The sequence below is a fragment of the Zonotrichia albicollis genome, unplaced genomic scaffold, assembly GCF_047830755.1.
Source record: "Zonotrichia albicollis isolate bZonAlb1 unplaced genomic scaffold, bZonAlb1.hap1 Scaffold_438, whole genome shotgun sequence".
NCBI lineage: Eukaryota > Metazoa > Chordata > Aves > Passeriformes > Passerellidae > Zonotrichia > Zonotrichia albicollis.
In genome coordinates this window covers 1,307-28,754 of record NW_027428452.1, presented here as the reverse complement: position 1 = coordinate 28,754, position 27,448 = coordinate 1,307, and the positions used below count along the sequence as shown (strand labels likewise).

General features: G+C 61.4%; 2 protein-coding genes across 2 annotated transcripts; both read left to right on the top strand.

Moving 5' to 3' along the window:
* Positions 1 to 1,551: 1,551 nt before the first annotated feature.
* On the top strand, positions 1,552 to 1,976 carry LOC141727969 (E3 ubiquitin-protein ligase HUWE1-like; the record flags this gene model as incomplete). The annotated part of the gene is given in 2 exon segments (XM_074534258.1): positions 1,552 to 1,780; positions 1,917 to 1,976. Coding segments are annotated over 2 exon segments (289 nt in total), but the record flags the coding sequence as incomplete, so codon positions are not given.
* A 1,442-nt stretch (positions 1,977 to 3,418) lies between these two features.
* Positions 3,419 to 27,038, top strand: LOC141727968 (E3 ubiquitin-protein ligase HUWE1-like; the record flags this gene model as incomplete). Its single annotated transcript, XM_074534257.1, is given in 16 exon segments — positions 3,419 to 3,769; positions 5,707 to 5,725; positions 5,728 to 5,828; positions 8,296 to 8,391; positions 9,459 to 9,728; positions 11,762 to 11,914; positions 14,017 to 14,144; positions 14,237 to 14,318; positions 15,614 to 15,790; positions 16,416 to 16,542; positions 17,754 to 18,187; positions 19,690 to 19,885; positions 21,629 to 21,796; positions 24,253 to 24,395; positions 25,425 to 25,491; positions 26,830 to 27,038. Coding segments are annotated over 16 exon segments (2,721 nt in total), but the record flags the coding sequence as incomplete, so codon positions are not given.
* Between the last annotated feature and the right edge of the window lie 410 nt (positions 27,039 to 27,448).

Below are 27,448 nucleotides of genomic sequence, written 5' to 3'. Positions count from 1 at the left end.
TGACACTGACCACAGACACAGACTAATTCTCCTGGACACTGACCCTGACCCTGGACACTGACCCCTCCAACTCCTGTGGGTGGGGGGACACTCCCAGTACCCCAAATCCCTTTTTTCCCCCCGGACCTTTAAATGGTCCCTGCCATGACCTTTGGGTCCCTGCCATGATCTCGGGGTCCCTCCCAACACCCCAAATCCCTTTTTTCCCCCCAGGACCTTTAACTGGTCACTCCCATGACTTTGGGGTCCCTCCAACACCAGTTTCCCCCCAGACCCTTTTACTGGTCCCTCCCATGACCATGGGGTCCCTCCCAGCACCCCAAATCCCTTTTTCCCCCCATGACCTCGGGGTCCCTCCCATGACCTTGGGGTCCCTCCCAACACCCCAAATCCCTTTTTCCCCTTCATGACCTTGGGGTCCCTCCCATGATCTCGGGGTCCCTCCCAACACCCCAAATTCCCCCCAGACCCTTTAACTGGTCCCTCCCATGACCATGGGGTCCCTCCCAACACCCCAAATTCCCCCCAGACCCTTTTACTGGTCCCTCCCATGATCTCGGGGTCCCTCCCAGCACCCCAAATCCCTTTTTCCCCCATGACCTCGGGGTCCCTCCCGTGATCTCAGGGTCCCTCCCAACACCCCAAATCCCTTTTTCCCCCCCCCGGACCTTTAACTGGTCCCTCCCATGACCTTGGGGTCCCTCCCAACACTCCAGATTCCCCCCAGACCCTTTTACTGGTCCCTCCCATGACCTTGGGGTCCCTCCCAATACCCCAAATTCCCCCAGACCCTTTTACTGGTCCCTCCCATGACCTTGGGGTCCCTCCCAATACCCCAAATCCCTTTTTTCCCCCATGACCTCAGGATCCCTCCCATGACCTTGGGGTCCCTCCCAACACCCCAAATTCCCCCAGACCCTTTTACTGGTCCCTCCCATGACCATGGGGTCCCTCCCAACACCCCAAATTCCTTTTTTCCCCCCAGGACCTTTAACTGGTCACTCCCATGACTTTGGGGTCCCTCCCAACACCCCAAATTCCTCCCAGACCCTTTTACTGGTCCCTCCCATGACCTCGGGGTCCCTCCCAGCACCCCAAATCCCTTTTTCCCCCATGACCTCGGGGTCCCTCCCATGATCTTGGGGTCCCTCCCAACACCCCAAATCCCTTTTTCCCCCATGACCTCGGGGTCCCTGCCATGACCTTGGGGTCCCTCCCAACACCCCAAATCCCTTTTTCCCCCATGACCTTGGGGTTCCTCCCGTGATCTCGGGGTCTCTCCCAACACCCAGATCCCTTTTTCCCCCCATGACCTCAGGATCCCTCCCATGACCATGGGGTCCCTCCCAACACCCCAAATTCCTTTTTTCCCCATGACCTCAGGATCCCTCCATGACCTTGGGGTCCCTCCCAACACCCAAATCCCTTTTTCCCCCCATGATCTCGGGGTCCCTCCCAACACCCCAAATCCCTTTTTCCCCCCATGACCTCGGGTCCCTCCCATGACCTTGGGGTCCTCCCAACACCCCAATTCCCTTTTTTTCTCCCCAGGACCTTTAACTGGGCGCTGTCCATGGGGGGCAAGGTTCCGGTTGGGGAGGGTCTGGAGCACCCCGACCTGCCAGACGGCACCGGGGAGTTCCTGGACGCGTGGCTGATGCTGGTGGAGAAGATGGTGAACCCCAGCACGGTGCTCGAGTCCCCCATGCCCTGCCTGCCAAGGCCCCCCCGCATGGACACCCCCCTTCAGCGCCCTGCGCTTCCTCGTGGTCACCAGAAGGTGGGCAGGGGGAAAAACGGGGTTTGGGGAGGGGAAATGGGGTTTGGGATGGGGGAAATGGGGTTTGGGGAGGGGGAAAAAACGGGGTTTGGGGAGGGGGAGATGGGGTTTGGGGAGGGGGAAATGGGGTTTGTAGGGGGAAAAGTGGGGTGAGAAGGGCGGAAATGGGGTTTGGGATGGGGGAGATGGGGTTTGAGGAGGGGGAAATGGAGTTTGGGCAGGGGGAAATGGGGTTTGGGGAGGGGGAAATGGGTTTGTAGGGGGAAAAGTGGGGTGAGAAGGGGGAAAAGTGGGGTGAGAAGGGTGGAAATGGGGTTTGGGGAGGGGGAAACGGGGTTTGGGGAGGGGGAAAAGTGGGGTGAGAAGGGGGGAAACGGGGTTTGGGGAGGGGGAGATGGGGTTTGAGGAGGAGGAAATGGAGTTTGGGGAGGGGGAAACGGGGTTTGTAGGGGGAAACGGGTTTGGGGAGGGGGAAATGGGTTTGGGGAGGGGGAAATGGGGTTTGGGATGGGGGAAATGGGGTTTGAGGGGGCAAACTGCATTTCTCCTTCCCACCAAAAGCCACGTCCCCTCCGTGTCCCCTCCGTGTCCCCACCTTGTCCTGCTGTGTCCCCACCTTGTCCCTGCTGTATCCCCACCATGTCCCCACTATATCCCACCATGTCCCCACCATGTCCCATGTCCCCGCTGTGTCCCCACCTTCTCCCTGCTGTATCCCCACCATGTCCCCACTATATCCTACCATGTCCCCGCCATGTCCCACCATGTCCCCACCACGTCTCCACCGTGTCCCCGCCTTGTCCCATGTCCCCGCCATGTCCCACCGTGTCCCTGCTGTGTCCCATGTCCCCACCATGTCCCCGCCGTGTCCCATCTCCCTCCACGTCCCACCGTGTCCCCGCCATGTCCCCACCATGTCCCACTGTGTCCCCACCTTCTCCCTGCTGTATCCCCACCATGTCCCCGCTGTGTCCCATGTCCCTGCCATGTCCCCACCATGTCCCTGCCATGTCCCACCGTGTCCCTGCCATGTCCCACCGTGTCCCCGCTGTGTCCCCACCTTCTCCCTGCTGTATCCCCACCATGTCCCCACTGTGTCCCATGTCCCTGCCATGTCCCCACCATGTCCCTCCACGTCCCACCGTGTCCCTGCTGTGTCCCACCTTCTCCCTGCTGTATCCCCACCATGTCCCATGTCCCTGCCATGTCCCCACCATCTCCCACCATGTCCCCGCCATGTCCCACCATGTCCCTGCCATGTCCCATGTCCCCACCATGTCCCTGCCATGTCCCCACCGTGTCCCCACCATGTCCCCACCATGTCCCACCGTGTCCCCGCTGTGTCCCATGTCTCTGCCATGTCCCCACCATGTCCCACCATGTCCCTGCCATGTCCCATGTCCCACCATGTCCCCACCATCTCCCACCGTGTCCCCACCATGTCCCCACCGTGTCCCTGCCATGTCCCCACCATGTCCCACCATGTCCCCACCATGTCCCCACTATCTCCCACCATGTCCCCACCGCGTTCCACCATGTCCCCGCTGTGTCCCATGTCCCATGTCCCTGCCATGTCCCCACTATCTCCCACCATGTCCCCACCGTGTTCCACCATGTCCCCGCTGTGTCCCATGTCCCATGTCCCCACCGTGTCCCACCGTGTCCCCGCTGTGTCCCATGTCCCTGCCATGTCCCTGCCATGTCCCCACCATCTCCCACCATGTCCCCACCGTGTCCCACCATGTCCCGCTGTGTCCCCAGGCCGCGTTCGCCTGCATCAAGCAGCTGTGGCAGCGGCGGCCGCTGAAGGTGTACGGGGGGCGCATGGCCGAGTCCATGCTGGCCATCCTGTGCCACATCCTGCGGGCGGAGCCGCTGCTGCGCGAGCGCCTGGGCCGCGAGCGAGAGGGGCCCGCGCCCGACGAGCCCGGCGGCGACGAGGGGGGAGCCCGCAGGGAGCCCCACGTCAACCAGCAGCAGCTGCAGCAGGTGGGGGATAGGGGAAAAATGGGGGGTGGGATAGGGAAAATGGGGGTGGGACAGGGGAAAGTGGGGGGTAGGAGGGGGGAAAGTGGGGATGGGAGGGGGGAAAGTGGGGGTGGGAGGGGGGAAAGTGGGGGTGGGAGGGGGAAAATGGGGGGTGGGAGGGGGGAAAGTGGGGGGAAAATGGGGGTGGGATAGGGGAAAGTGGGGGAAAATGGGGGGTGGGATAGGGGAAAATGGGGGGAAAATGGGGGTGGGGAGGGGGGAAAGTGGGGGTGGGAGGGGGGAAAGTGGGGGTGGGAGAGGGGAAAATGGGGGTGGGAGTGGGGAAAATGGGGGGTGGGAGGGGGGAAAGTGGGGGATGGGAGGGGGGAAAGTGGGGATGAAGAATGGGGGGTGGGAGGGGGGAAAGTGGGGATGGGATGGGGGAAAATGGGGGGTGGGAGGGGGGAAAGTGGAGGGTGGGAGGGGGGAAAGTGGGGGTGGGAGGGGGGAAAGTGGGGGATGGGAGGGGGAAAGTGGGGATGGAAGAATGGGGGGTGGGAGGGGGGAAAGTGGGGATGGATGGGGGAAAATGGGGGTGGGAGAGGGGAAAGTGGGGGTGGGAGGGGGGAAAATGGGGGGTGGGAGGGGGGAAAATGGGGGGTGAGACAAAAAATTTGGAGGTGGGAGTGAAAAATGGGAGGTGTGAGGTCCCCCCAAAATCCTCCTCAAACCCCTCCATGTCCCCCCCAAATCCCTCCCTGACCCTTTTGTGCCCCCTTAAATCCCCTCAAACCCCTCCTCGTTCCCCTCAAACCCTTCCCTAACCCCCTGACCCCTTCCTGTGTCCCCCCAAATCCTCCTCAAACCCCTCCCTGTGCTCCCCAAATCCCTCCCTGTGCCCCAAATGCCCCCCAAACCTTTCTGTGACCCCCCCATGTCCCCCCAAATCCCTCCCTGTGCCCCAAATGCCCCCCAAACCCTTCTGTGACCCCCCCATGTCCCCCCCAAATCCTCCCTGTGCCCCAAATGCTCCCCAAACCCTTCTGTGACCCCCCCCATGTTCCCTCCAAACCCCTCCCTGTGCTCCCCAAATCTCCTCAAACCCCTCCCTGTCCCCCCCAAATCCCTCTCTGTGCCCCAAATGCTCCCCAAACCCTTCTGTGACCCCCCCATGTTCCCCCCAAATCCCTCTCCGTGCCCCAAATGCCCCCCAAACCCCTCCCTGACCCTTTTGTGCTCCCCTAAATCTCCCCCAAACCCCTCCCTGTCCCCCCAAATCCCCCCAAACCCCTCCCTGACCCTTTTGTGCCCCCCTAAATCTCCCCCAAACCCCTCCCTGTGCCCCTCAAACCCCTCCTCATTCCCCTCAAACCCTTCCCTAACCCCCTGACCCCTTCCTGTGCCTCCCTAAATCCCCTCAAACCCCTCCCTGTCCCCCCCAAATCTCTCTCTGTGCCCCAAATGCCCCCCAAACCCTTCTGTGACCCCCCCATGTTCCCCCAAACCCCTCCCTGACCCTTTTGTTCCCCCCTAAATCCCCTCAAACCCCTCCCTGTGTCCCCTTAACCCCCTCCTCGTTCCCCTCAAACCCTTCCCTAACCCCCTGACCCCTTCCTGTGCCCCCCAAAATCCCTCAAACCCCTCCCTGTGCCCAAATCCCCCAAACCCCTCCCTGACCCTTTTGTGCCCCCCTAAATCTCCCCCAAATCCCTCCCTGTCCCTCCCAAATCCCTCTCTGTGCCCCAAATGCCCCCCAAACCTTCTGTGACCCCCCCATGTTCCCCCCAAACCCCTCCCTGTGCCCCAAATGCCCCCCAAACCCCTCCCTGACCCTTTTGTGCCCCCCTAAATCTCCCTCAAACCCCTCCCTGTGCCCCCCAAACCCCTCCCTGTGCCCCTCAAACCCCTCCTCACACCCCCAAATCCCCCCCTGACCCCTCTGTGTGCCCCCTCCCCAGCTGATGGACATGGGTTTCTCCCGGAGCACGCCATGGAGGCGCTGCTCAACACCAACACCATGGAGCAGGCCACGGAGTACCTGCTCACCCACCCACCGCCGCTGATGGGGGGCTCTGCACGGGTCAGTGGGGCTGGGGGCGCACAATGGGGGGGGCTGGGGTGGGGGGAGGGGATTTGGGGGGTCCTGCACTGGGGGAAGGGGAATAGAGAGGATTTGGGGGGGTCTTGCAGTGAGGGAAGGGGAATAGAGAGGATTTGGGGGGGTGTTGCAGTGAGGGAAGGGGAATAGAGAGGATTTGGGGGGGTCCTGCACTGGGGAAGGGGAATAGAGAGGATTTGGGGGGGTCCTGCAGTGGGGGAAGGGGAATAGAGAGGATTTGGGGGGGTCCTGCACTGAGGGAAGGGGAATAGAGAGGATTTGGGGGGGTCCTGCAGTGAGGGAAGGGGAATAGAGAGGATTTGGGGGGGTCCTGCACTGGGGGAAGGGGAATAGAGAGGATTTGGGAGGGTCTTGCACTGAGGGAAGGGGAATAGAGAGGATTTGGGGGGGTCCTGCACTTAGGGAAGGGGAATAGAAAGGATTTGGGGGGGTCCTGCAGTGGGGGAAGGGGAATAGAGAGGATTTGGGGGGGGTCCTGCACTGGGGGAAGGGGAATAGAGAGGATTTGGGGGGTCTTGCACTGAGGGAAGGGGAAATAGAGAGGATTTGGGGGGGGTCCTGCAGTGAGGGAAGGGGAATAGAGAGGATTTGGGGGGGTCTTGCAGTGAGGGAAGGGGAATAGAGAGGATTTGGGGGGGGTCCTGCACTGGGGGAAGGGGAATAGAGAGGATTTGGGGGGGGTCCTGCACTGAGGGAAGGGGAATAGAGAGGATTTGGGGGGGTCTTGCACTGAGGGAAGGGGAATAGAGAGGATTTGGGGGGGTCCTGCAGTGGGGGAAGGGGAATAGAGAGGATTTGGGGGGGGTCCCTGCACTGAGGGAAGGGGAATAGAGAGGATTTGGGGGGGGTCCTGCAGTGGGGGAGGGGAATAGAGAGGATTTGGGGGGGGGTCCTGCAGTGGGGGAGGGGGAATAGAGAGGATTTGGGGGGGTCCTGCACTGGGGAAGGGGAATAGAGAGGATTTGGGGGGGTCCTGCACTGGGGGAAGGGGAATAGAGAGGATTTGGGGGGGTCCTGCACTGGGGGAAGGGGAATAGAGAGGATTTGGGGGGTCCTGCACTGAGGGAAGGGGAATAGAAAGGATTTGGGGGGGTCCTGCATTGGGAGAAGGGGAATAGAGAGGATTTGGGGGGGTCTTGCACTGGGGGAAGGGGAATAGAGAGGATTTGGGGGGGGTCCTGCAGTGAGGGAAGGGGAATAGAGAGGATTTGGGGGGGGGTCCTGCACTGGGGGAAGGGGAATAGAGAGGATTTGGGGGTGTCCTGCAGTGGGGGAGGGAAATAGAGAGGATTTGGGGGGGGTCCTGCACTGAGGGAAGGGGAATAGAAAGGATTTGGGGGGGTCCTGCACTGGGGAAGGGGAATAGAGAGGATTTGGGGGGGTCTTGCAGTGAGGGAAGGGAATAGAGAGGATTTGGGGGGGTCTTGCAGTGAGGGAAGGGGAATAGAGAGGATTTGGGGGGGTCTTGCACTGGGGGAAGGGGAATAGAGAGGATTTGGGGGGTCTTGCCGTGAGGGAAGGGGAATAGAGAGGATTTGGGGGGTCTTGCACTGAGGGAAGGGGAATAGAGAGGATTTGGGGGGGGTCTTGCACTGAGGGAAGGGGAATAGAGAGGATTTGGGGGATCAGGGAGGGGTTTGGGGGGGTCTTGCAGTGAGGGAAGGGGAAATAAGGAGGACTTGTGGGGGGGGGTTGGGAGGGATCCTGAGGGGTTTTGGGGGACCTCGCTGTTTTTTGGGGGTTCCTTGTGGTTTTTGGATGTTTTGAGGGTGGGGTCCTGAGGGATTCTGGGGTTGTTTGGGTGGTTTTTGGAGGTCCTGATGGTTTTTTTGGGTGCTTTGAAGGGGTTTGGAGTTCCTGGTGGATTTTTGGGTGGTATTTTGGGATTCCTGGTGGGTTTTGGGATGGTTTGGGTGGTTTTTGGGATGGTTTGGGTGGTTTTTGGGGCTCCTGATGGTTTTTTGGGGTGCTTTGAAGGGGTGGTTTTTCGGGCTGCTTTGAAGGGGTTTGGAATTTCCTGGTGGATTTTTGGGTGGATTTTGGGATTTTTTAGGGTTGTTTGGGTGGTTTTTGGAGGTCCTGATGGTTTTTTGGGGTGCTTTGAAGGGGTTTGGGAGTTCCTGGTGGATTTTTGGGTGGTTTTTGGGATGGTTTGGGTGGTTTTTGGAGGTTCTGATGGTTTTTTGGGGTGCTTTGAAGGGGTGGTTTTCGGGCTGCTTTGAAGGGGTTTGGGAGTTCCTGGTGGATTTTTGGGTGGATTTTTGGGATTTCTGGTGGTTTTTGGGATGGTTTGGGTGGTTTTTGGGGCTCCTGGTGGTTTTTGGGATGGTTTGGGTGGTTTTTGGGATGGTTTGGGTGGTTTTTGGGGCTCCTGGTGGTTTTTGGGGTGCTCTTGGGGGTCCCCGCAGCCCCTGACGCTGCCCCCCAGGACCTGAGCATGTCAGAGGAGGATCAGATGATGAGAGCCATCGCCATGTCCCTGGGCCAGGACATCCCCATGGAGCAGCGCGCCGAGTCCCCAGAGGTGGGACCCCCAAAAACCCCATTTCCTGTCCCAAAAACCCCATTTCCTGTCCCAAAAACCCCATTTCTCCTCCATTTCCCTGCCCCAAACTCCCATTTCTCCCCCATTTCCCTGCCCCAAACCCCATTTCCCTGCCCCAAACCCCATTTCTCCTCCATTTCCCTGCCCCAAACCCCATTTCTCCTCTATTTCCCTACCCCAAACCCCATTTCCCTGCCCCAAACCCCATTTCCCTGCCCCAAACCCCATTTCCCTACCCCAAACCCCATTTCCCTGCCCCAAGCTCCCATTTCCTTACCCCAAACTCCATTTCCTTACCCCAAACCCCGTTTCTTTACCCCAAACCCCATTTCTCCTCCATTTCCCTGCCCCAAACCCCCATTTCTCCTCCATTTCCCTGCCCCAAACCCCATTTCCCTGCCCCCATTTCCCTACCCCAAACCCCATTTCCCTACCCCAAACCCCATTTCCCTGCCCCAAACTCCCATTTCTCCCCCATTTCCCTGCCCCAAACCCCATTTCCCTGCCCCAAACCCCATTTCCCTGCCCCAAACCCCATTTCTCCTCCATTTCCCTGCCCCAACTCCATTTCTCCCCCCAACCCCCATTTCACCCCTATTTCTCTCCCCCAAACCCCATTTCTCCCTCTTTCTCCCCCTCCTCACCCCATTTCCCTGCCCCAACCCCCATTTCTCCTCCATTTCCCTGCCCCAAACCCCATTTCCCTGCCCCAAACCCCCATTTCCCTGCCCCAAACCCCATTTCCCTTTGCCAAATCCCCATTTCCCTGCCCCAAACTCCCATTTCTCCCCCATTTCCCTTTGCCAAACCCCATTTCTCCTCCATTTCCCTTCGCCAAACCCCATTTCCCTGCCCCCATTTCCCTGCCCCAAACCCCCATTTCCCTGCCCCAAACCCCCATTTCCCTGCCCCAAACCCCATTTCCCTGCCCCCATTTCCCTGCCCCAAACCCCATTTCCCTGCCCCAAACCCCATTTCTCCCCCATTTCCCTTTGCCAAACCCCATTTCTCCCCCGTTCTCCCCCTCCTCACCCCGTTCCCCTCAGGAGGCCGCGTGCCGCAAGGAGGAGGAGGAGCGGCGGGCGCGGGAGCGGCAGGAGGAGGAGGAGGCCAAGTGCCTGGAGAAGTTCGAGGGGGCCGAGCCGCTGGAGGCGGCCGAGCTCGGCGCCTTCACGGACTCGATGCTGCCGGGCTGCTCTCAGCTGCTGGACGAGCTGCCCGACACCGTGTACCGCGTGTGCGACCTGCTGATGACGGCCGTGCGCCGCAACGGCCCGGCCTACCGCGACAGCGTGCTCAAACAGGTGGTGCAGCAGGTATGGAGCCTTAAACCCAGCCTAAACCTGCCTTAAATCCGCCCTGAACCAGCCCTGAGACCCCTAAGCCCACCCTGAGCCAACTCTGAGACCCCTAAACCCACCCTGAGACCCCTGACCCCAGCGATGGCCATGTGCCGTAATGGCCCGGCCTACCGTGACAGCGTGCTCAAACAGGTGGTGCAGCAGGTATGGAGCCCTAAATACAGCCTAAATCCAGCTGAAACCTGCCCTAAATCTGCCCTGAACCAGCCCTGAGACCCCTAAACCTGCCCTAAACCCACCTTGAACCAGCTCTGAGACCCCTAAACCCACCCTGAGATCCCTGACCCCAGTCATGGCTGTGTGCTGCAATGGCCCGGCCTACTGGGACAGCGTGCTCAAACAGGTGGTGCAGCAGGTATGGAGCCCTAAATACAGCCTAAATCCAGCTTAAACCTGTCCCAAACCCACCCTGAACCACTTCTGAGACCCCCAAACCCACCCTGAGCTAACCCTGAGACCCCTAAACCCACCCTGAACCAGCCCTGAGACCCCTAAACTTGTGCCAAACCTACCCTGAGACCCCCTGAGCCCCCAGGTGTGCCAGGTGCCCCCCTGAACCCCGCTGACCCACTGACCACTGACTCCCAGGAGTGGGAGGCAGCCAATGTCCTGATCAAAGTGGCTGTGCCCCCCTGACCTCTGACCCCCAGTGACCACCCTGATCCCCACTGACCCCCACTGACCCCTGACCCCCACTGACCACTGACCACTCGTTCCCCCAGGAGTGGGAAGCAGCCAATGTCCTGATCAAGGTGACCATGCCCCACTGACCTCTGACCCCCAGTGACCCCATAACCCCACTGACCACCCTGACCCCCAGTGACCCCATAACCCCACTGACCACTGACCACTCGTCCCCCCAGGTGTGGGAGGCAGCCAATGTCCTGATCAAGGTGGCCATGCCCCAGTGACCTCATAACCCCACTGACCACCCTGATCCCCACTACCCACTGACCCCCAGTGACCCCACTGATCCCACTGACCTCCTGACCACTCATTCCCCCAGGTGTGGGAAGCAGCCGATGTCCTGATCAAGGTGGCCGTGCTGCTGACCTCTGACCCCATAACCCCACTGACCACCCTGATCCCCACTGACCCCCAGTGACCCCATAACCCCACTGACCCCCAGTGACCCCACTGACCCCACTGACCTCCTGACCACTCATTCCCCCAGGTGTGGGAAGCAGCCAATGTCCTGATCAAGGTGGCCGTGCTGCTGACCTCTGACCCCCACTGACCCCATAACCCCACTGACCACCCTGACCCCCAGTGACCCCATAACCCCAGTGACCACCCTGGTCTCCACTGACCCCCAGTGACCCCTGACCCCCACTGACCACTCGTTCCCCCAGGTGTGGGAAGCGGCTGATGTCCTGATCAAGGCGGCCATGCCCCGCTGACCTCTGACCCCCAGTGACCACCCTGATCCCCACTGACCCCCAGTGACCCCACTGACCCACTGACCACCTTGATCCCCACTACCCACTGACCCCCAGTGACCCCATAACCCCACTGACCACCCTGATCCCCAGTGACCCCATAACCCCACTGACCACCCTGACCCCCAGTGACCCCATAACCCCACTGACCACCCTGATCCCCAGTGACCCCCAGTGACCCCATAACCCCAGTGACCACTGACCACTCGCCTCCCCAGGTGTGGGAAGCAGCCAATGTCCTGATCAAGGTGGCCATGCCCCACTGACCTCTGACCCCCAGTGACCCCATAACCCCACTGACCACCCTGATCCCCAGTGACCCCCAGTGACCCCTGACCCCCACTGACCACTGACCACTCGTTCCCCCAGGTGTGGGAAGCGGCTGATGTCCTGATAAAGGCGGCCGTGCCCCAGTGACCCCATAACCCCACAGACCACCCTGATCCCCACTGACCCCCAGTGACCCTATAACCCCAGTGACCACCCTGATCCCCACTACCCACTGACCCCCAGTGACCCCACTGACCTCCTGACCACTCGTCCCCCCAGGTGTGGGAGGCGGCCGATGTCCTGATCAAGGCGGCCGTGCCGCTGACCACCAGCGACACCAAGACGGTGTCGGAGTGGATCAGCCAAATGGCCACCCTGCCCCAGGCCTCCAACCTGGCCACGCGCATCCTGCTGCTCACCCTGCTCTTCGAGGTACCCCCAAAACCTGGGGGAGTTAACCCAAAACCTGGGGGAGTGACCCCAAAACCTGGGGGGAACCCCAAAACCTGGGGGAGTTAACCCAAAACCCAGTGGGGTTAATCCCAAAACCTGGGGGGCTTAACCCAAAACTTGGGGGAATGACCATAGAACATGGGGGAGTGACCCCAAAACCCGAGGGGAACCCCAAAACCTGGGGGAGTGACCCCAAAACCCGGGGGGAACCCCAAAACCTGGGGGGCTTAACCCAAAACTTGGGGGAATGACCATAGAACGTGGGGGAGTGACCCCAAAACCCGGGGGGGACCCCAAAACCTGGGGGAGTTAACCCAAAACCCAGTGGGGTTAATCCCAAAACCTGCGGAGATTAACCCAAAACCTGGGGGAGTGACCATAGAACGTGGGGGAGTGACCCCAAAACCCGGGGGGAAGCCCAAAACCTGGGGAGGGTTAACCCAAAACCTGGGGGAGTGACCATAGAACATGGGGGAGTGACCCCAAAACCCGAGGGGAACCCCAAAACCTGGGGGAGTGACCCCAAAACCCGGTGGGGTTAATCCCAAAACCTGGGGGGCTTAACCCAAAACCTGGGGGAGTGACCATAGAATGTGGGGGAGTGACCCCAAAACCCGGGGGGAACCCCAAAACCTGGGGGAGTGACCCCAAAACCCGGTGGGGTTAATCCCAAAACCTGCGTAGATTAACCCAAAACCTGGGGGAGTGACCATAGAATGTGGGGGAGTGACCCCAAAACCTAGGGGAACCCCAAAACCTGGGGGGCTTAACCCAAAACTTGGGGGAATGACCATAGAACGTGGGGGAGTGACCCCAAAACCCGGGGGGGACCCCAAAACCTGGGGGAGTTAACCCAAAACCCAGTGGGGTTAATCCCAAAACCTGGGGGGCTTAACCCAAAACCTGGGGGAGTGACCATAGAATGTGGGGGAGTGACCCCAAAACCCGGTGGGGTTAATCCCAAAACCTGGGGGGCTTAACCCAAAACTTGGGGGAATGACCATAGAACATGGGGAAGTGACCCCAAACCCGGGGGGAACCCCAAAACCCGGGGGGGACCCCAAAACCTGGGAGGCTTAACCCAAAACCTGGGGGAGTGACCATAGAATGTGGGGGAGTGACCCCAAAACCCGAGGGGAACCCCAAAACCTGGGGGAGTGACCCCAAAACCCGGGGGGGACCCCAAAACCTGGGGGAGTGACCATAGAACGTGGGGGAGTGACCTCAAAACCCAGTGGGGTTAATCCCAAAACCTGGGGGAGTTAACCCAAAACCCGGTGGGGTTAATCCCAAAACCTGCAGAGATTAACCCAAAACTTGGGGGAATGACCACAAAGTCTGGGGGGAGTGACCACAGAATGTGGGGGGATGACCACAAAACTTGGGGTGAACCCAAAACCTGGGAAGGCACCCCAAAACTTGGGGGGGACACCCCTGGGTCCCTGGGCCTCACCAGGTGCTTTCCAGAGGTGGCTCATGTTCCAAAAATCCCAAGGTTTGGGGTTGTTTTGGGGTGCTTTGAGGGTGTTTTGGGGGTGTTTTTGTGGGGTGCTGATGTTTTTGGGGTGCCCCAGGAGCTGAAGCTGCCCTGTGCCCCTTTGGGAGGATCCAGCTGCGTGCTGGTTTCTGTGGATATTTTGGGGGCATTTCTGGATATTTTGATTGGGATTTTTGGGGTGTTTTGGTGGATATTTTGGTCGGGATTTTTGGGGTGTTTTGGTGGATATTTTGGGGTGCTGATGTTTTTGGGATGCCCCAGGTGATGAAGCTGCCCTGTGCCCCTTTGGGAGGGTCCAGCTGCGTGCTGGTTTCTGTGGATATTTTGGGGGCGTTTCTGGATATTTTGGTCGGGATTTCGGTGTTTTTTGGGGTGCTGATGTTTTTGGGGTGCCCCAGGAGCTGAAGCTGCCCTGTGCCCCTTTGGGAGGGTCCAGCTGCGTGCTGGTTTCTGTGGATATTTTGGGGGCATTTCTGGATATTTTGATTGGGATTTTTGGGGTGTTTTAGTGGATATTTTGGTCGGGATTTTTGGGGTGTTTTGGTGGATATTTTGAGGTGCTGATGTTTTTGGGGTGCCCCAGGAGCTGAAGCTGCCCTGTGCCCGCGTGGTGGAGTCCAGCTGCGTGCTGGACGTGCTGATCAAGCTGCTGGAGGTGGTGCAGCCCTGCCTGCAGGCTGCCAAGGAGCACAAGGAGGTGCAGACCCCCAAGTAAGGAGTGAGCCCTTGCAGACCCCCCCAGAACCCCCCCAAAAACCCCCCTGGGATGCTCTCACAACTCTCCTGACCCCCCCAAAAAAAAGGTGGATCACCCCTGTGCTGCTGCTCATTGATTTCTATGAGAAGACGGCCGTGTCCTCCAAGCGCCGCGCGCAGATGAACAAGGTGGGAGGGCTGGGGGGAGTCTGGGGGGTCCTGAGGGGAATCTGGGGGGTCCTGGGGGGAATTTGGGGGGTCTTGGGGGGAATTTGGGGGGTCCTGAGGGGAATCTGGGGGTCCTGGGGGGAATTTGGGGGGTCCTGAGGGGAATTTGGGGGGTCCTGAGGGGTTATGGGGGGGCTGGAAGGGGACATGGGGAGCTCCTGGGGACACATGGTGGGGCTGGGAGGGGAGTGGAGCAGCCAGGGTGACACAGGGGGTGACACACAGAGCCCTTGGGGACACAGGGGGTGACACACAGGGTCCTGAGGAGGAGCCTTGTGGCCCAGGGGGACACAGGGGTGACACCCAGAGTCCTGGGGGAAACAGGGGGTGACACACAGAGCCCTTGGGGACACAGGGTGATACAGGGGGTGACACCGGGGTTGACACACAGAGCCCTGGGGGAAACAGGGGGTGACACTCAGAGCCCTTGGGGACACAGGGGGGACACAAGGGGTGACACCCAGAGCCCTTGGGGACACAGGGGGTGACACACAGAGCCCTGGGGAAGACCCTTGGGGTTCTGGGGCACACACGGGGTGACACCCAGAGTCTTGGGAGACGTGGGGTCACACACAGGGTCCTGAGGGACACAGGGGGTGATACCCAGAGTCTTGGGAGACGTGGGGTCACACACAGGGTCCTGGGGGACACAGGGGGTCACACACAGGGTCCTGAGGAGGAGCCTTGTGGCCCAGGGGGACACAGGGAGTGACACAGGGGTGACACACAGGGTCCTGGGGGACACAGGGGGTGACACACAGGGATCTGAGGAGGAGCCTTGTGGCCCTGGGGGACACAGGGAGTGACACAGGAGTGACACAAAGGGTCCTGGGGGACATAGGGAGTGACATGGGATGACACACACAGGGTCCTGGGGAAGGGCCTTGGGACCCTACGAGACACAAGGTGACACAGGGGTGGCACTCAGGGTCCTGGGGGATGCAGGAGGTGGCACAGGGGATGACACGCGGGGTCCTGGGGAGGGGCCTTGGAGTTCTGGGGGACACAGAGGTGACAGAAAGGGTCCTGGGGGACACAGGGAGTGACACAGGGGTGACACAGAGGGTTCTGGGGGACATGGGGTCATGTGAAGGGTCTCTGGTGACACACAGAGTCCTGAGGGATACACGATGTCCCTGTGATGGGGACAATTACCTCACACCCCCACCACACCCAGCACTACCCTGAGCAAGGTTTGGGGGGCACATGAGGGGCTCCAGAGCACTGACCCCCCCCCTCCCCATGTACCCCCCCAGTACCTGCAGGCCACTGGGAACAACTGGCGCTGGTTTGATGACCGCTCTGGCCGCTGGTGCAGCTACAGCGCCAGCAACAACAGCACCATCGACGCGGCCTGGAGAGCCGGCGAGCCCAGCGTGCGCTTCACGGCCGGCAGGCGGCGCTACACCGTGCAGTTCACCACCATGGTGCAGGTGAGGGGCTGGGGGGCTTGGGGACATGGGGACACAGCCCCGGGGTATCGGGGCCACGGCCCTGGCGTGTGGGGACATGATCCTGGGGTCAGCCAGGCCATGGGGACACGGCCCTGGGGTGTGGGGACACACCGCTACACTGTGCAGTTCACCACCATGGTGCAGGTGAGGGGCCGGGGGGCATGGGGACATGGGGACACAGCCTCGGGTCAGCCAGGCCATGGGGACACAGCCCCGGGGTCACAGGGACACAGCCCTGGGGTGTGGGGACACACCGCTGCACCATGCAGTTCACCACCGTGGTGCAGGTGAGGGGCTGGGGGGCTTGGGGACACAGCCTGCGGTCAGCCAGGCCATGGGGACACAGCCCCAGGCCTTGGGGACACGGCCCTGGGGTCAGCCAGGCCATGGGGACATAGGCCAGGGTCATGGCGACACAACCCTGGGGCACAGGGACACATCCTGGACACAGCCCCAGGGTCACCCAGGGCAGGGGGACACTCCCCTAAGGGCAGGGGCCAGACCCCTGGTGCCACCCAGCCCAGGGGAACACAGTCCCGGTGTCACCCGCTGCAGGGGACACACCCTGCCCCGGTGTCACCCCTGTCACCCCCGGTGTCCCCAGGTGAACGAGGAGACCGGGAACCGGCGCCCGGTGATGCTGACGCTGCTGAGACCCCCCCGGGCCGGGAAGGGCCGCGATGAGGGGGGCGCCGAGGACCCCGAGGGGAAGGGCAAGGATGAGACCCCCGGTATGGGGCTGGGGAGGGTCTGGGGGGGGTTTGGGGGGTCAAGGAGGTTATGGGGGCATTGGAGGGGTTTTGGGGGGTCTGAGGGGTGATGAGGAGTGGTCTGAGGAGTTATGGATGAGTTTGAGAGGTTTTGGGGTGATCTGAGAGGTGATGGGGAGGGGTCTGAGGGGTTTTGGGGGAGTGTGGGGGGGTCACAAGGGGGTCAGAATGGTCATGGCAGGTCATAGAGGTCACAGTGGGGTCAGAATGGTCATGGGGGGCTCAGAATGGTCATGGGAGGTCAGAATGGTCATGGTGGGATCAGAATGGTTATGGGGGTCAGAATGATCATGATGGGATCAGAATGGCCATGAGGGGGTTCATAATGGTCGTGGTGGGCTCAGAATGATCATGGTGCGATCAGAATGGCCATGGTGGGGTCAGAATGGTCATGGTGGGATCAGAATGGTAATGAGGGCTCAGAATGGTAATGGGGGGCTCAGAATGGTCATGGTGGGATCAGAATGGCCATGGTGGGATCAGAATGGTCATGGTGGGATCAGAATGGCCATGAGGGGGTTCATAATGGTCATGGTGGGATCAGAATGGTCATGGTGGGATCAAAATGGTTATGGGGGTCAGAATGATCATGATGGGATCAGAATGGTCACGGTGGGATCAGAACGATCATGGTGGGCTCAGAACGATCATGGTGGGCTCAGAATGGTCATGGTGGGCTCAGAATGGTCATGGTGGGCTCAGAATGGTCATGGTGGGATTAGAATGGTAATGGGGGGGCTCAGAATGATCATGGTGGGATCAGAATGGCCATGGGGGGCTCAGAATGATCATGGTGGGATTAGAATGGTAATGGGGGCTCAGAATGATCATGGTGGGCTCAGAATGGCCATGGGGGGCTCAGAATGGTTATGGGGGGGTCAGAATGGTCATGGTGGGATCAGAATGGTCATGGTGGGCTCAGAATGATCATGGTGGGATTAGAATGATCATGGGGGTCACAGAGGTCATGGTGGGATCAGAATGGCCACGAGGGGGGTCGGAATGGTTATGGGGGGGGTCAGAATGGCCATGAGGGGGGTCAGAATGGTTATGGGGGGGTCAGAATTGCCATGAGGGGGTGTCCCAGGGGCCACAACTAAGTGCCCCAGACACCCCCAGCCATACCCACCCCCCAAAACCCACCCTCCTCACCCCTTTCCTCCTCCCCACAGCTCCAGACCCCCCTTCTACAGACGAAGACCCCCCTTCCACCACCACCAGCACCACCACCACCACTCCCACCGCCCCCTGCCCATCCCCTCCCTGCCCCACTCCCACCCCCGAGGAGCCGCGGGACGACCCCGGCGCCGACGCCGAGGCTCCGGTGCGAGGCCTGGCGGAGGAGGCGGTGCCGGCCGTGCTGCGGGCGTGCGTCAGCATGCTGGGGGTGCCCGTGGACCCCGACACGCTGCACGCCACGCTGCGCCTGTGCCTGCGCCTGACGCGGCAGCACAAGCACGCGCTGCTGTTCGCCGAGCTGCGCTCCACGCGCACCATCCTGGCGCTCACGCAGAGCTCCGGCTTCACCGGCTTCACGCCGCTCGTCACGCTGCTCTTCCGGCACATCATCGAGGATCCCTGCACGCTGAGGCACACCATGGAGAAGGTGAGGGCTGGCGGAGGGGGGAGAGGGGGTTTGGGGATGGGGGTGAGGGGATTTGGGGGGCTGGGGGTGAGGGGGATTAGGGAAGGGAAGGGGAAGGGGAAGGGGAAGGGGAAGGGGAAGGGAAGGGGAAGGGGAAGGGGAAGGGGAAAGGGAAAGGGAAAGGGAAAGGGAAGGGAAGGGAAGGGAAGGGAAGGGAAGGGAAGGGAAGGGAAGGGAAGGGAAGGGAAGGGAAGGGAAGGGAAGGGAAGGGAAGGGAAGGGAAGGGAAGGGAAGGGACAGGGGTTTGGGGGGCTGGGGATGGGGGGAATAAAGGGAGATGGAAGTTGGGGGGTTTGGGGTGAGCGGAATAAAGAGAGAGGGGATTGGGGGGTTAAGGGAGAGGGGATTGGGGGGCTGTGGGAGAGGGGAATAAAGAGAGAGGGGATTGGGGGGTTGAGGGTGAGCGGATTTGGGGACTGGGGGAGAGGGGGATTGGGGGGCTGGGGGTAAGGGGGAAGGGAAGGTTCCGGGAAGGGAAAGGAAAGGGAAGGGAAGGGAAGGGAAGGGAAGGGAAGGGAAGGGAAGGGAAGGGAAGGGAAGGGAAGGGAAGGGAAGGGAAGGGAAGGGAAGGGAAGGGAAGGGAAGGGGAAGGGAAGGGAAGGGAAAGGGAAGGGAAGGGGAAGGGAAGGGACAGGGGTTTGGGGGGCTGGGGATGAGGGGAATAAAGGGAGGTGGAAGTTGGGGGGTTTGGGGTGAGTGGAATAAAGGGAGAGGGGATTGGAGAGCTGAGGGAGAGGGGAATAAAGAGAGAGGGGATTGGGGGGTTGAGGGAGAGCGGATTTGGGGACTGGGGGAGAGGGGGATTGGGAGGCTGGGGGTAAGGGTGAGTGGAATAAAGTGAGAGGGGTTTGGGGGGCTGGGGGTGAGGGGAATAAGGGGAGAGGAGAGTTGGGGGGCTGGGGGAGAGGAAGTTGGGGGGCTGGGGGAGAGGGGATTGCAACTGCAAGGGACAAGGGGATCAGGGAATTGGGATCCAGGGGACAAAGGGGATCAGGGAGTTGGGATCCAGGGGACAAGGGGATCAGGGAATTGGGATCATGGGACAAGGGGATCAGGGAATTGGGATCCAGGGACAAGGGGATCAGGGAGTTGGGATCCAGGGACAAGGGGGATCAGGGAATTGGGATCCAGGGACAAGGGGATCAGGGAATTGGGATCCTGGGGACAAAGGGGATCAGGGAATTGGGATCCAGGGCACAAAGGGGATCAGGGAATTGGGATCCAGGGGACAAGTGGTTCAGGGAATTGGGATCCAGGGGACAAGGGGATCAGGGAATTGGGATCCTGGGGACAAAGGGGATCAGGGAGTTGGGATCCAGGGGACAAGGGGATCAGGGAATTGGCACTCTGGGGCTAGCAGGGCCAAGGAGGGCTCTGGCGCTCCAGGCTCCCACGGGAAGCTCTCCCGGGGGTGCCCCTCTGGCCCTGTGCCCACGATGTCCCCGCCGTGTCCCCGTGCCCAGGTGGTTCGCTCAGCAGCCACGAGCGGGGCGGGCAGCACCACCTCGGGGGTGGTTTCTGGCAGCCTGGGCTCTCGGGAGGTGAATTACATCCTGCGGGTGCTGGGCCCCGCCGCCTGCCGCAGCCCCAACGTCTTCACCGAGGTGGCCACGGGCTGCATCCGCATCGCCCTGCCCGCGCCGCGCGGCTCCGGCACCGGTGAGGGGCTGGGGGGATCCTGGGAAGGGTCTGGGTACCTGGGACAGGCTCCTGGAGGGGCTCTGGGATGTGGGAGGGATCCTGGGGAGGGTCTGGGTACCTGGGACAGGCTCCTGGAGGGGGGTGGGGGATCCTGGGGAGGGTCTGGGTACCTGGAACAGGCTCCTGGAGGGGGGTGGGGACTCCTGGGGAGGGTCTGGGTATATGGAACAGGCTCCTGGAGGGGCTCTGGGATGTGAGGAAGGATCCTGGAGTCTTGGAACCGGCTCCTGGAAGAGGATCTGGGACATGGGGGGTTCTCCTGGGGAGGGTCTGGGTACCTGGAACAGGCTCCTGGAGGGGGGTGGGGGATCCTGGGGAGGGTCTGGGTACCTGGAACAGGCTCCTGGCGGGAGGTCTGGGATGTGGGAGGGATCCTGGAGACTTGGAACCGGCTCCTGGAAGGGGGTCTGGGACATGGGGGATTCTCCTAGGGAGGGTCTGGGTATATGGAACAGGCTCCTGGAGGGGGGTGGGGGATCCTGAGGAGGGTCTGGGTACCTTGAACAGGCTCCTGGAGGGGGGTGGGGGATCCTGGGGAGGGTCTGGGTACCTGGAACAGGCTCCTGGAGGGGGATCTGGGACATGGGGGGTTCTCCTGGGGAGGGTCTGGGTATATGGAACAAGCTCCTGGAGGGGGATCCTGGGGAGGGTCTGGGTACCTGGAACAGGCTCCTGGAGGGGCTCTGGGATGTGGGAGGGATCCTGGGGAGGGTCTTGGTATATGGGACAGTCTCCTGGAGGGGGGTGGGATGTGGGAGGGATCCAGGGGAGGGTCTGGGTACCTGGAACAGGCTCCTGGAGGGGCTCTGGGATGTGGGAGGGATCCTGGAGACTTGGAACAGGCTCCTGGAAGGGGATCTGGGATGTGGGAGGGATCCTGGGGAGGGTCTGAGTACCTGGGACAGGCTCCTGGAGGGGCCCTGGGATGTGAGGAACGATCCTGGAGACTTGGAACCAGCTCCTGGAAGGGGATCTGGGACATGGGGGAGACTCCTGGGGAGGGTCTGGGTACATGGAACAGGCTCCTGGAGGGGGGTCTGGGATGTGAGGAAGGATCCTGGAGAGGGTCTGCGTATATGGAACAGGCTCCTGGAGGGGGGTGGGGGATCCTGGGGAGGGTCTGAGTACCTGGAACAGGCTCCTGGAGGGGCCTGGGATGGGGAGGGATCATGGAGGGAGGTCTGGGACATGGGGGGTGGGTTCTGGAGGGAGGACAGGGACATGGAAGGTCATGGGGGGGCACCTGGGGAGGGTCTGGGCACATGGAACAGGCTCCTGGGGGCCTGGGATGTGAGGGGGATTCCTAAAAGGGGGACAGGGGCATAGGTGGAATCCCAGGCATCTGTAGTGAGGTCCTGGGAGGATTCATGGAGGGGATCCCCAGGTGCCTTTATGCCCAAAAAACGGGGTTCCAAGGGTGTCACCCCTAGAAATGGGGGTTCTAGGGGTGCCTTTATCCCCCAAAAATTCAGTCCTGGGGATCCTTTTACCCTTAGAATGGGGGTCCCAAGGGTGCCTCTCTCCCTACAAATGAGGTCCCAGGGGTCCCTGTACCCTCACAACAGGGGTCTCTCAGAATGGGGATCCCAGCGGTGCCTCCACTCCCCAAAAACCATCATCCCATCTCATCCTCATCCCCAACCTGACACCGCCGAGGATCCCCCCAAATCCCTGACCCCCAATTTCCCCCCAATTTCCCAGCCTCTGACGACGAGTTTGAGAACCTGCGGATCAAGGGCCCCAACGCGGTGCAGCTGGTGAAGACCACGCCGGCCAAGGCAGCCGCGCTGCCGCCCATCCCCGAGCCCATCCGGGACGTCATCTACGACATGCTCAACGCCCTGGCTGCCTACCACGCTCCTGACGAGGGTACGGGGGGCTCAGGGGGCTGGGGGGGCTCGGGGTGGGCAGAGGGAGGAGTGGGGAGCACGTGGAACTGGATTTGGGGTGTGCTGTGCAATGTCCTGGGTGCCCACTGTGCCCCTGTGGGTGTCCTGTGTGATGTCCTGGGCCTCTGACAAGGGTTTGGGGGACTTGGGGTGCTCCCACAATGGGGGCAGACACCCCCAGAGAAATTTGGGGTGCAGAGGGAGGAGTGGGGAGCACGTGGAACTGGATTTGGGGTGTCCTGTGCAACACCCTGAGTTCCCACTGTGCCCCTGTGGGTGTCCTGTGCAATGCCCTGGGCCTCTGATAAGGATTTGGGGAACGCCCACAATGGGGGCAGACACCCCCAGAGAAATTTGGGGTGCAGAGGGAGGAGTGGGGTGCACGTGGAGCAGGAATTGGGGTGTGCTGTGCAATGCCCTGGGTGCCCACCGTTCCCCTCATGAGGGTATGGGGGGCTTGGGGTGGGCAGAGAGAGAAGTGGGAAGCACGTGGAACTGGATTTGGGGTGTCCTGTGCAACACCCTGAGTTCCCACCATGCCCCTGTGGGTGTCCTGTGCAATACCCTGGGCCTCTGATAAATGCCCTGGGGACTTGGGGTACTCCCACAATGGGGGCAGACACCCCCAGAGAAATTTGGGGTGCACAGGGAGGAGTGGGGTGCATGTGGAAGTGGATTTAGGGTGTCCTCTACAATGCCCTGGGTGCCCACTATGCCCCCAGTGAGGGTATGGGGGGCTTGGGGTGGGCAGAGGGAGGAGTGGGGGCACGTGGAGCAGGAATTGGGGTGTCCTGTGCAACACCCTGAGTTCCCACTGTGCCCCTGTGGGTGTCCTGTGCAATGCCCTGGATATTTGGGGGGACTTGGGGTACTCCCACAATGGGGACAGACACCCCCAGAGAAATTTGGGGTGCAGAGGGAGGAGTGGGGAGCACGTGGAACTGGATTTGGGGTGTCCTGTGCAACACCCTGAGTTCCCACCGTGCCCCTGTGGGTGTCCTGTGCAATGCCCTGGGCCTCTGATAAATGCCCTGGGGACTTGGGGTACTCCCACAATGGGGGCAGACACCCCCAGAGAAATTTGGGGTGCAGAGGGAGGAGTGGGGGCACGTGGAACTGGATTTGGGGTGTCCTGTGCAACATCCTGGGTGCCCACCATGCCCCTGTGTGATGTCCTGGGCCTCTGACAAGGGTTTGGGGGACTTGGGGAACACCCACAATGGAGCAGACACCCTCAGAGAAATTTGGGGTGCAGAGGGAGGAGTGGGGTGCATGTGGAGCAGGAATTGGGGTGTCCTGTGCAACACCCTGAGTTCCCACCATGCCCCTGTGGGTGTCCTGTGCAATGCCCTGGGCCTCTGATAAATGCCCTGGGGACTTGGGGTACTCCCACAATGGGGGCAGACACCCCCAGAGAAATTTGGGGTGCAGAGGGAGGAGTGGGGTGCATGTGGAAGTGGATTTGGCGTGTCCTGTGCAGCGTCCTGAGTTCCCACTGTGCCCCTGTGGGTGTCCTGTGCAATGCCCTGGGCCTCTGATAAATGCCCTGGATATTTGGGGGGACTTGGGTTACTCCCACAATAGGGGCAGACACCCCCAGAGAAATTTGGGGTGCAAGAAGAGGAGTGGGGTGCATGTGGAAGTGGAATTTGGGTGTCCATATAGGGATGGGATTGGGGTGTCCATATAGGAGGAATTGGGGTGTTTCTATAGGGAAGGGATTGGGGTGTCCATATAGGAGGAATTGGGGTGTTTCTGTAGGGAAGAGATTGGGGTGCCCCTATAGGGAAGGGGTTAGGGTGTCCATATAGGGACAGAATTGGGGTGTCCATATAGGAAGAATCGGGGTGTCCATATAGGAAGAATTGGGGTGCCCATATAGGAGGAATTGGGGTGCCCATATAGGAGGAATTGGGGTGTCCATCTAGGAAGAATCGGGGTGTCCATATAGGGACAGAATTGGGGTGCCCATATAGGAGGAATCGGGGTGTCCATATAGGAAAGGAATTGGGGTGTTTCTATAGGGAAGGGATTGGAATGTCCATATAGGGAAGGGGTTAGGGTGTCCATATAGGGACAGAATTGGGGTGTCCATATAGGGACAGAATTGGGGTGTCCCTATAGGAGGAATCAGGGTGCCCATATAGGGATTGAATTGGGGTGTCCATATAGGGAGAATTGGGGTGTCCATGTAGGGAGAATTGGGGTGTCCAAATAGAGATTGAATTGGGGTGTCCATATAGGGAGAATTGGGGTGTCCCATGTCAGGAAGGGATTGGAACATCCACATAGGAGGAGTTGTGGTGTTCTTATAGGGAAGGAATTGGGGTGTCCATATAGGGACAGAAATGGGGTGTCCCTATAGGGGGCAACCAGGGTGCCCCAGCCCCTCTGGGGGTGCCCCCTGCCCACCCTGAGCGCCGTGTCCCCCCTCAGGTGACAAGGGGGACCCCAAGAGCGCGGCGCCCAGCGAGGTGAGCCAGCTGCTGTCGGACATTGGGGACGACATGTACCAGCAGTACCGCAGCCTCACCCGGCCGCCCGCCGACTTCGACCCCCCTGCCGGCTTCGCCATCAACGTACGGGGGGCTTGGGGGGTCCTGGGGGGGCTGGAGGGGGGGTTTGGGGGGGCTGGGAGGGGATTGAGGGGGGGTTGAGGGGTGGTTTGGGGGGCTGTAAAGGGATTTGGGGGGTCCTGGGGGGTGGTTTGGGGGGGCTAAGGGGCAGTTTGGGAGGGCTGAGGGGTGGTTTGGGGGTCTGTGAGGGGATTTGGGGGGTCCTGGGGGGCCTAAGGGGCGGTTTGGGGGGCCTGGGAGGGGATTGAGGGGGGGTTGAGGGGTAGTTTGGGGGGCTGTAAGGGGATTTGGGGGTCCTGGGGGGTGGTTTGGGGGGATAAGGGGCAGTTTGGGAAGGCTGATAGGTGGTTTGGGGGGCTGTAAGGGGGTTTGGGGGGGCCTGGGGGGTCCTGGGGGGTAGTTTGGGGGGGCTAAGGGGCAGTTTGGGAGGGCTGAGGGGTAGTTTGGGGGAGCTGAGGGGTGGTTTGGGGGGGCTGTAAGGGGATTTGGGGGGTCCTGGGGGGCCTAAGGGGCAGTTTGGGGGGACTTGGAAGGGATTTGGGGGGACTGAGGGGTGGTTCGGTAGGCTGAGGGCTGGTTTGGGGGGCTGGGAGGGGATTTGGGGGGGCTGTGGGGTGGTTTAGGGGATTTTAGGGGGTCCTGGGGGGGCTAAGGGGCAATTTGGGGGGGCTGGTAAGGGATTTGGGGGGGCTGGAGGGCATCTGGGTGTTTGGGGTGGGGGTTTGAAGGGACTGGGAGGGGATTTGGGGGGATTGAGGAGTGGTTTGGGGGGCTTTGGAGGGAATTGGGGCTGGGGGATGATTTGGGGCAGCTGGGAGGGGATTTAGGGGGCTGGGGGCAGTTTGGGGGGGCTGGGAGGGGATTTAGAGGGTCTTGGATGGGCTGAGGGTGATTTGGGGGTGCTGGGGGGGGTTTTGTGGCCTGGGGGGGGGCTGGGGGTGATTTGGGGGGGGCTCAGGGCTGGATTTGAGGGTCGGTGGGATTTTGGGGACCCCCCCTCAGGCTCTGATCCCCCCCCCCCTGCTCCCCCAGGCCCAGGTTTTTGCTGCTGACGGAGCCGCAGCCGAGACGCCGCCCTCGGGAACCCCCCAGGGAGAAGGTGGCACTGTCCCCTCGAGTCCCCTGCTGTCCCTGCGTGTCCCTGATGTTCCCCCCCATGTCCCTGTGACCCTGATGTCCCCCCCCATGTCCCTGTGACCCCAGTGCTCCCAACTGCCCCCCCAAACATCCTCTGTGTGTCCCCACACGTCCCAGTGTCCCCTCTGTGTGCCCAAGGTCCCCCAGACCCTCCTGTCCCTGAGGTCCCCACTGTCCCCTCCGTGTCCCCAAGGTCCTCGAGGTCCCCTCTGTGTCTTTTAAGACTTTCTCCATCCCTCCTGCCCTCTGTAGCCTCCAGTTGTGCCCCTCCTGTGACTCCCTGTGTCCCCTGACTGTCCCCTGATGCTGTCCCCGTGTCCCCTGACCCTGTCTCCATGTCCCCCTGTCCCCTGACACTGTCCCCATGTCCCCTGACCCCATTCCTGTGTCCCCTGACACTGTCCCCATGTCCCCTGACCCCATTCCTGTGTCCCCTGACACTGTCTCCATGTCCCCTGACTGTCCCCTGACCCTGTCCCCGTGTCCCCTGTCCCTGTCCCCATGTCCCTAACACTGTCCCCGTGTCCCTGATGCTGTCCCCATGTCCCCTGACCCTGTCCCCATGTCCCCTGACTGTCCCCTGGCGCTGTCCCCGTGTCCCTAGCGCTGTCCCCATGTCCCCTGACTGTCCCCTGACACTGTCCCCATGTCCCCTGACTGTCCCTTGACCCTATCCTCATATCCCCTGACCCTGTTTCCATGTCCCTATGTCCCCTGACGCTGTCCCCATGTCCCCTGACCCTGTCCCCGTGTCCCCTGACACTGTCCCCACGTTCCCTAACGCTGTCCCCATGTCCCCTGACTGTCCCCTGACGCTGTCCCCATGTCCCCTGACCCTGTCCCCGTGTCCCCATGTCCCCTGTCCCTGTCCCTGTGTCCCCACGTTCCCTGTCCCCATGTCCCTGACACTGTCCCCGTGTCCCTGTCCCCGTGTCCCTGATGCTGTCCCCATGTCCCCTGTCCCTGTCCCTGTGTCCCCTGACGCTGTCCCCATGTCCCCTGTCCCTGTCCCCGTGTCCCCTGACCCTATCCCCGTGTCCCTGACCCTGTCCCCTGACACTGTCCCCATGTCCCCACGTTCCCTGACCCTGTCCCCGTGTCCCCTGACGCTGTCCCCATGTCCCCTGTCCCTGTCCCCGTGTCCCCTGACGCTGTCCCCGTGTCCCTGACCCTGTCCCCTGACACTGTCCCCGTGTCCCCGTGTCCCCTGTCCCTGTCCCCGTGTCCCCTGTCCCTGTCCCCCTGACCCTGTCCCCATGTCCCCTGACTGTCCCCTGACGCTGTCCCCATGTCCCCACAGCGTCCAGCCCCGAGGAGGGCCGCGAGGGCCGCAAGGAGAAGGAGGGGGAGCGCGGCGAGGAGCGGGCCCGGGCGCGGGGCTCCAAGCCCCTGATGCCCACCTCGACCATCCTGCGGCTGCTGGCGGAGCTGGTGCGCTCCTACGTGGGCATCGCCGCGCTGATCGCCAACTACAGCTACAGCGTGGGCCAGTCCGAGCTCATCAAGGAGGTGACACCGCGGGGACAGGGACACCAGGGGGGGACAAGGGATAGGTTGTGCCTAGAGAGGCAGTCTCAGCTCATCAAGGAGGTGACACCGCGGGGACAGGGCCACCAGGGGGGGACAGGGACAGCCGTATGTCTGTCAATCTGTGCCCACAGGGCCAGTCTGAGCTCATCAAGGAGATGACACCGCGGGGACAGGGACACCATGGGGGGGACAGGGACAGCCAGAGGGGACAGGGACAGCCAGAGGGCCAGTCTGAGCTCATCAAGGAGGTGACACCGCGGGGACAGGGCCACCAGGGGGGACAGGGACAGCCAGAGGGGACAGGGACAGCCAGAGGGCCAGTCCCAGCTCATCAAGGAGGTGACACCGTGGGGACAGGCCACCAAGGGGGGGACAGGGACAGCCGTGTG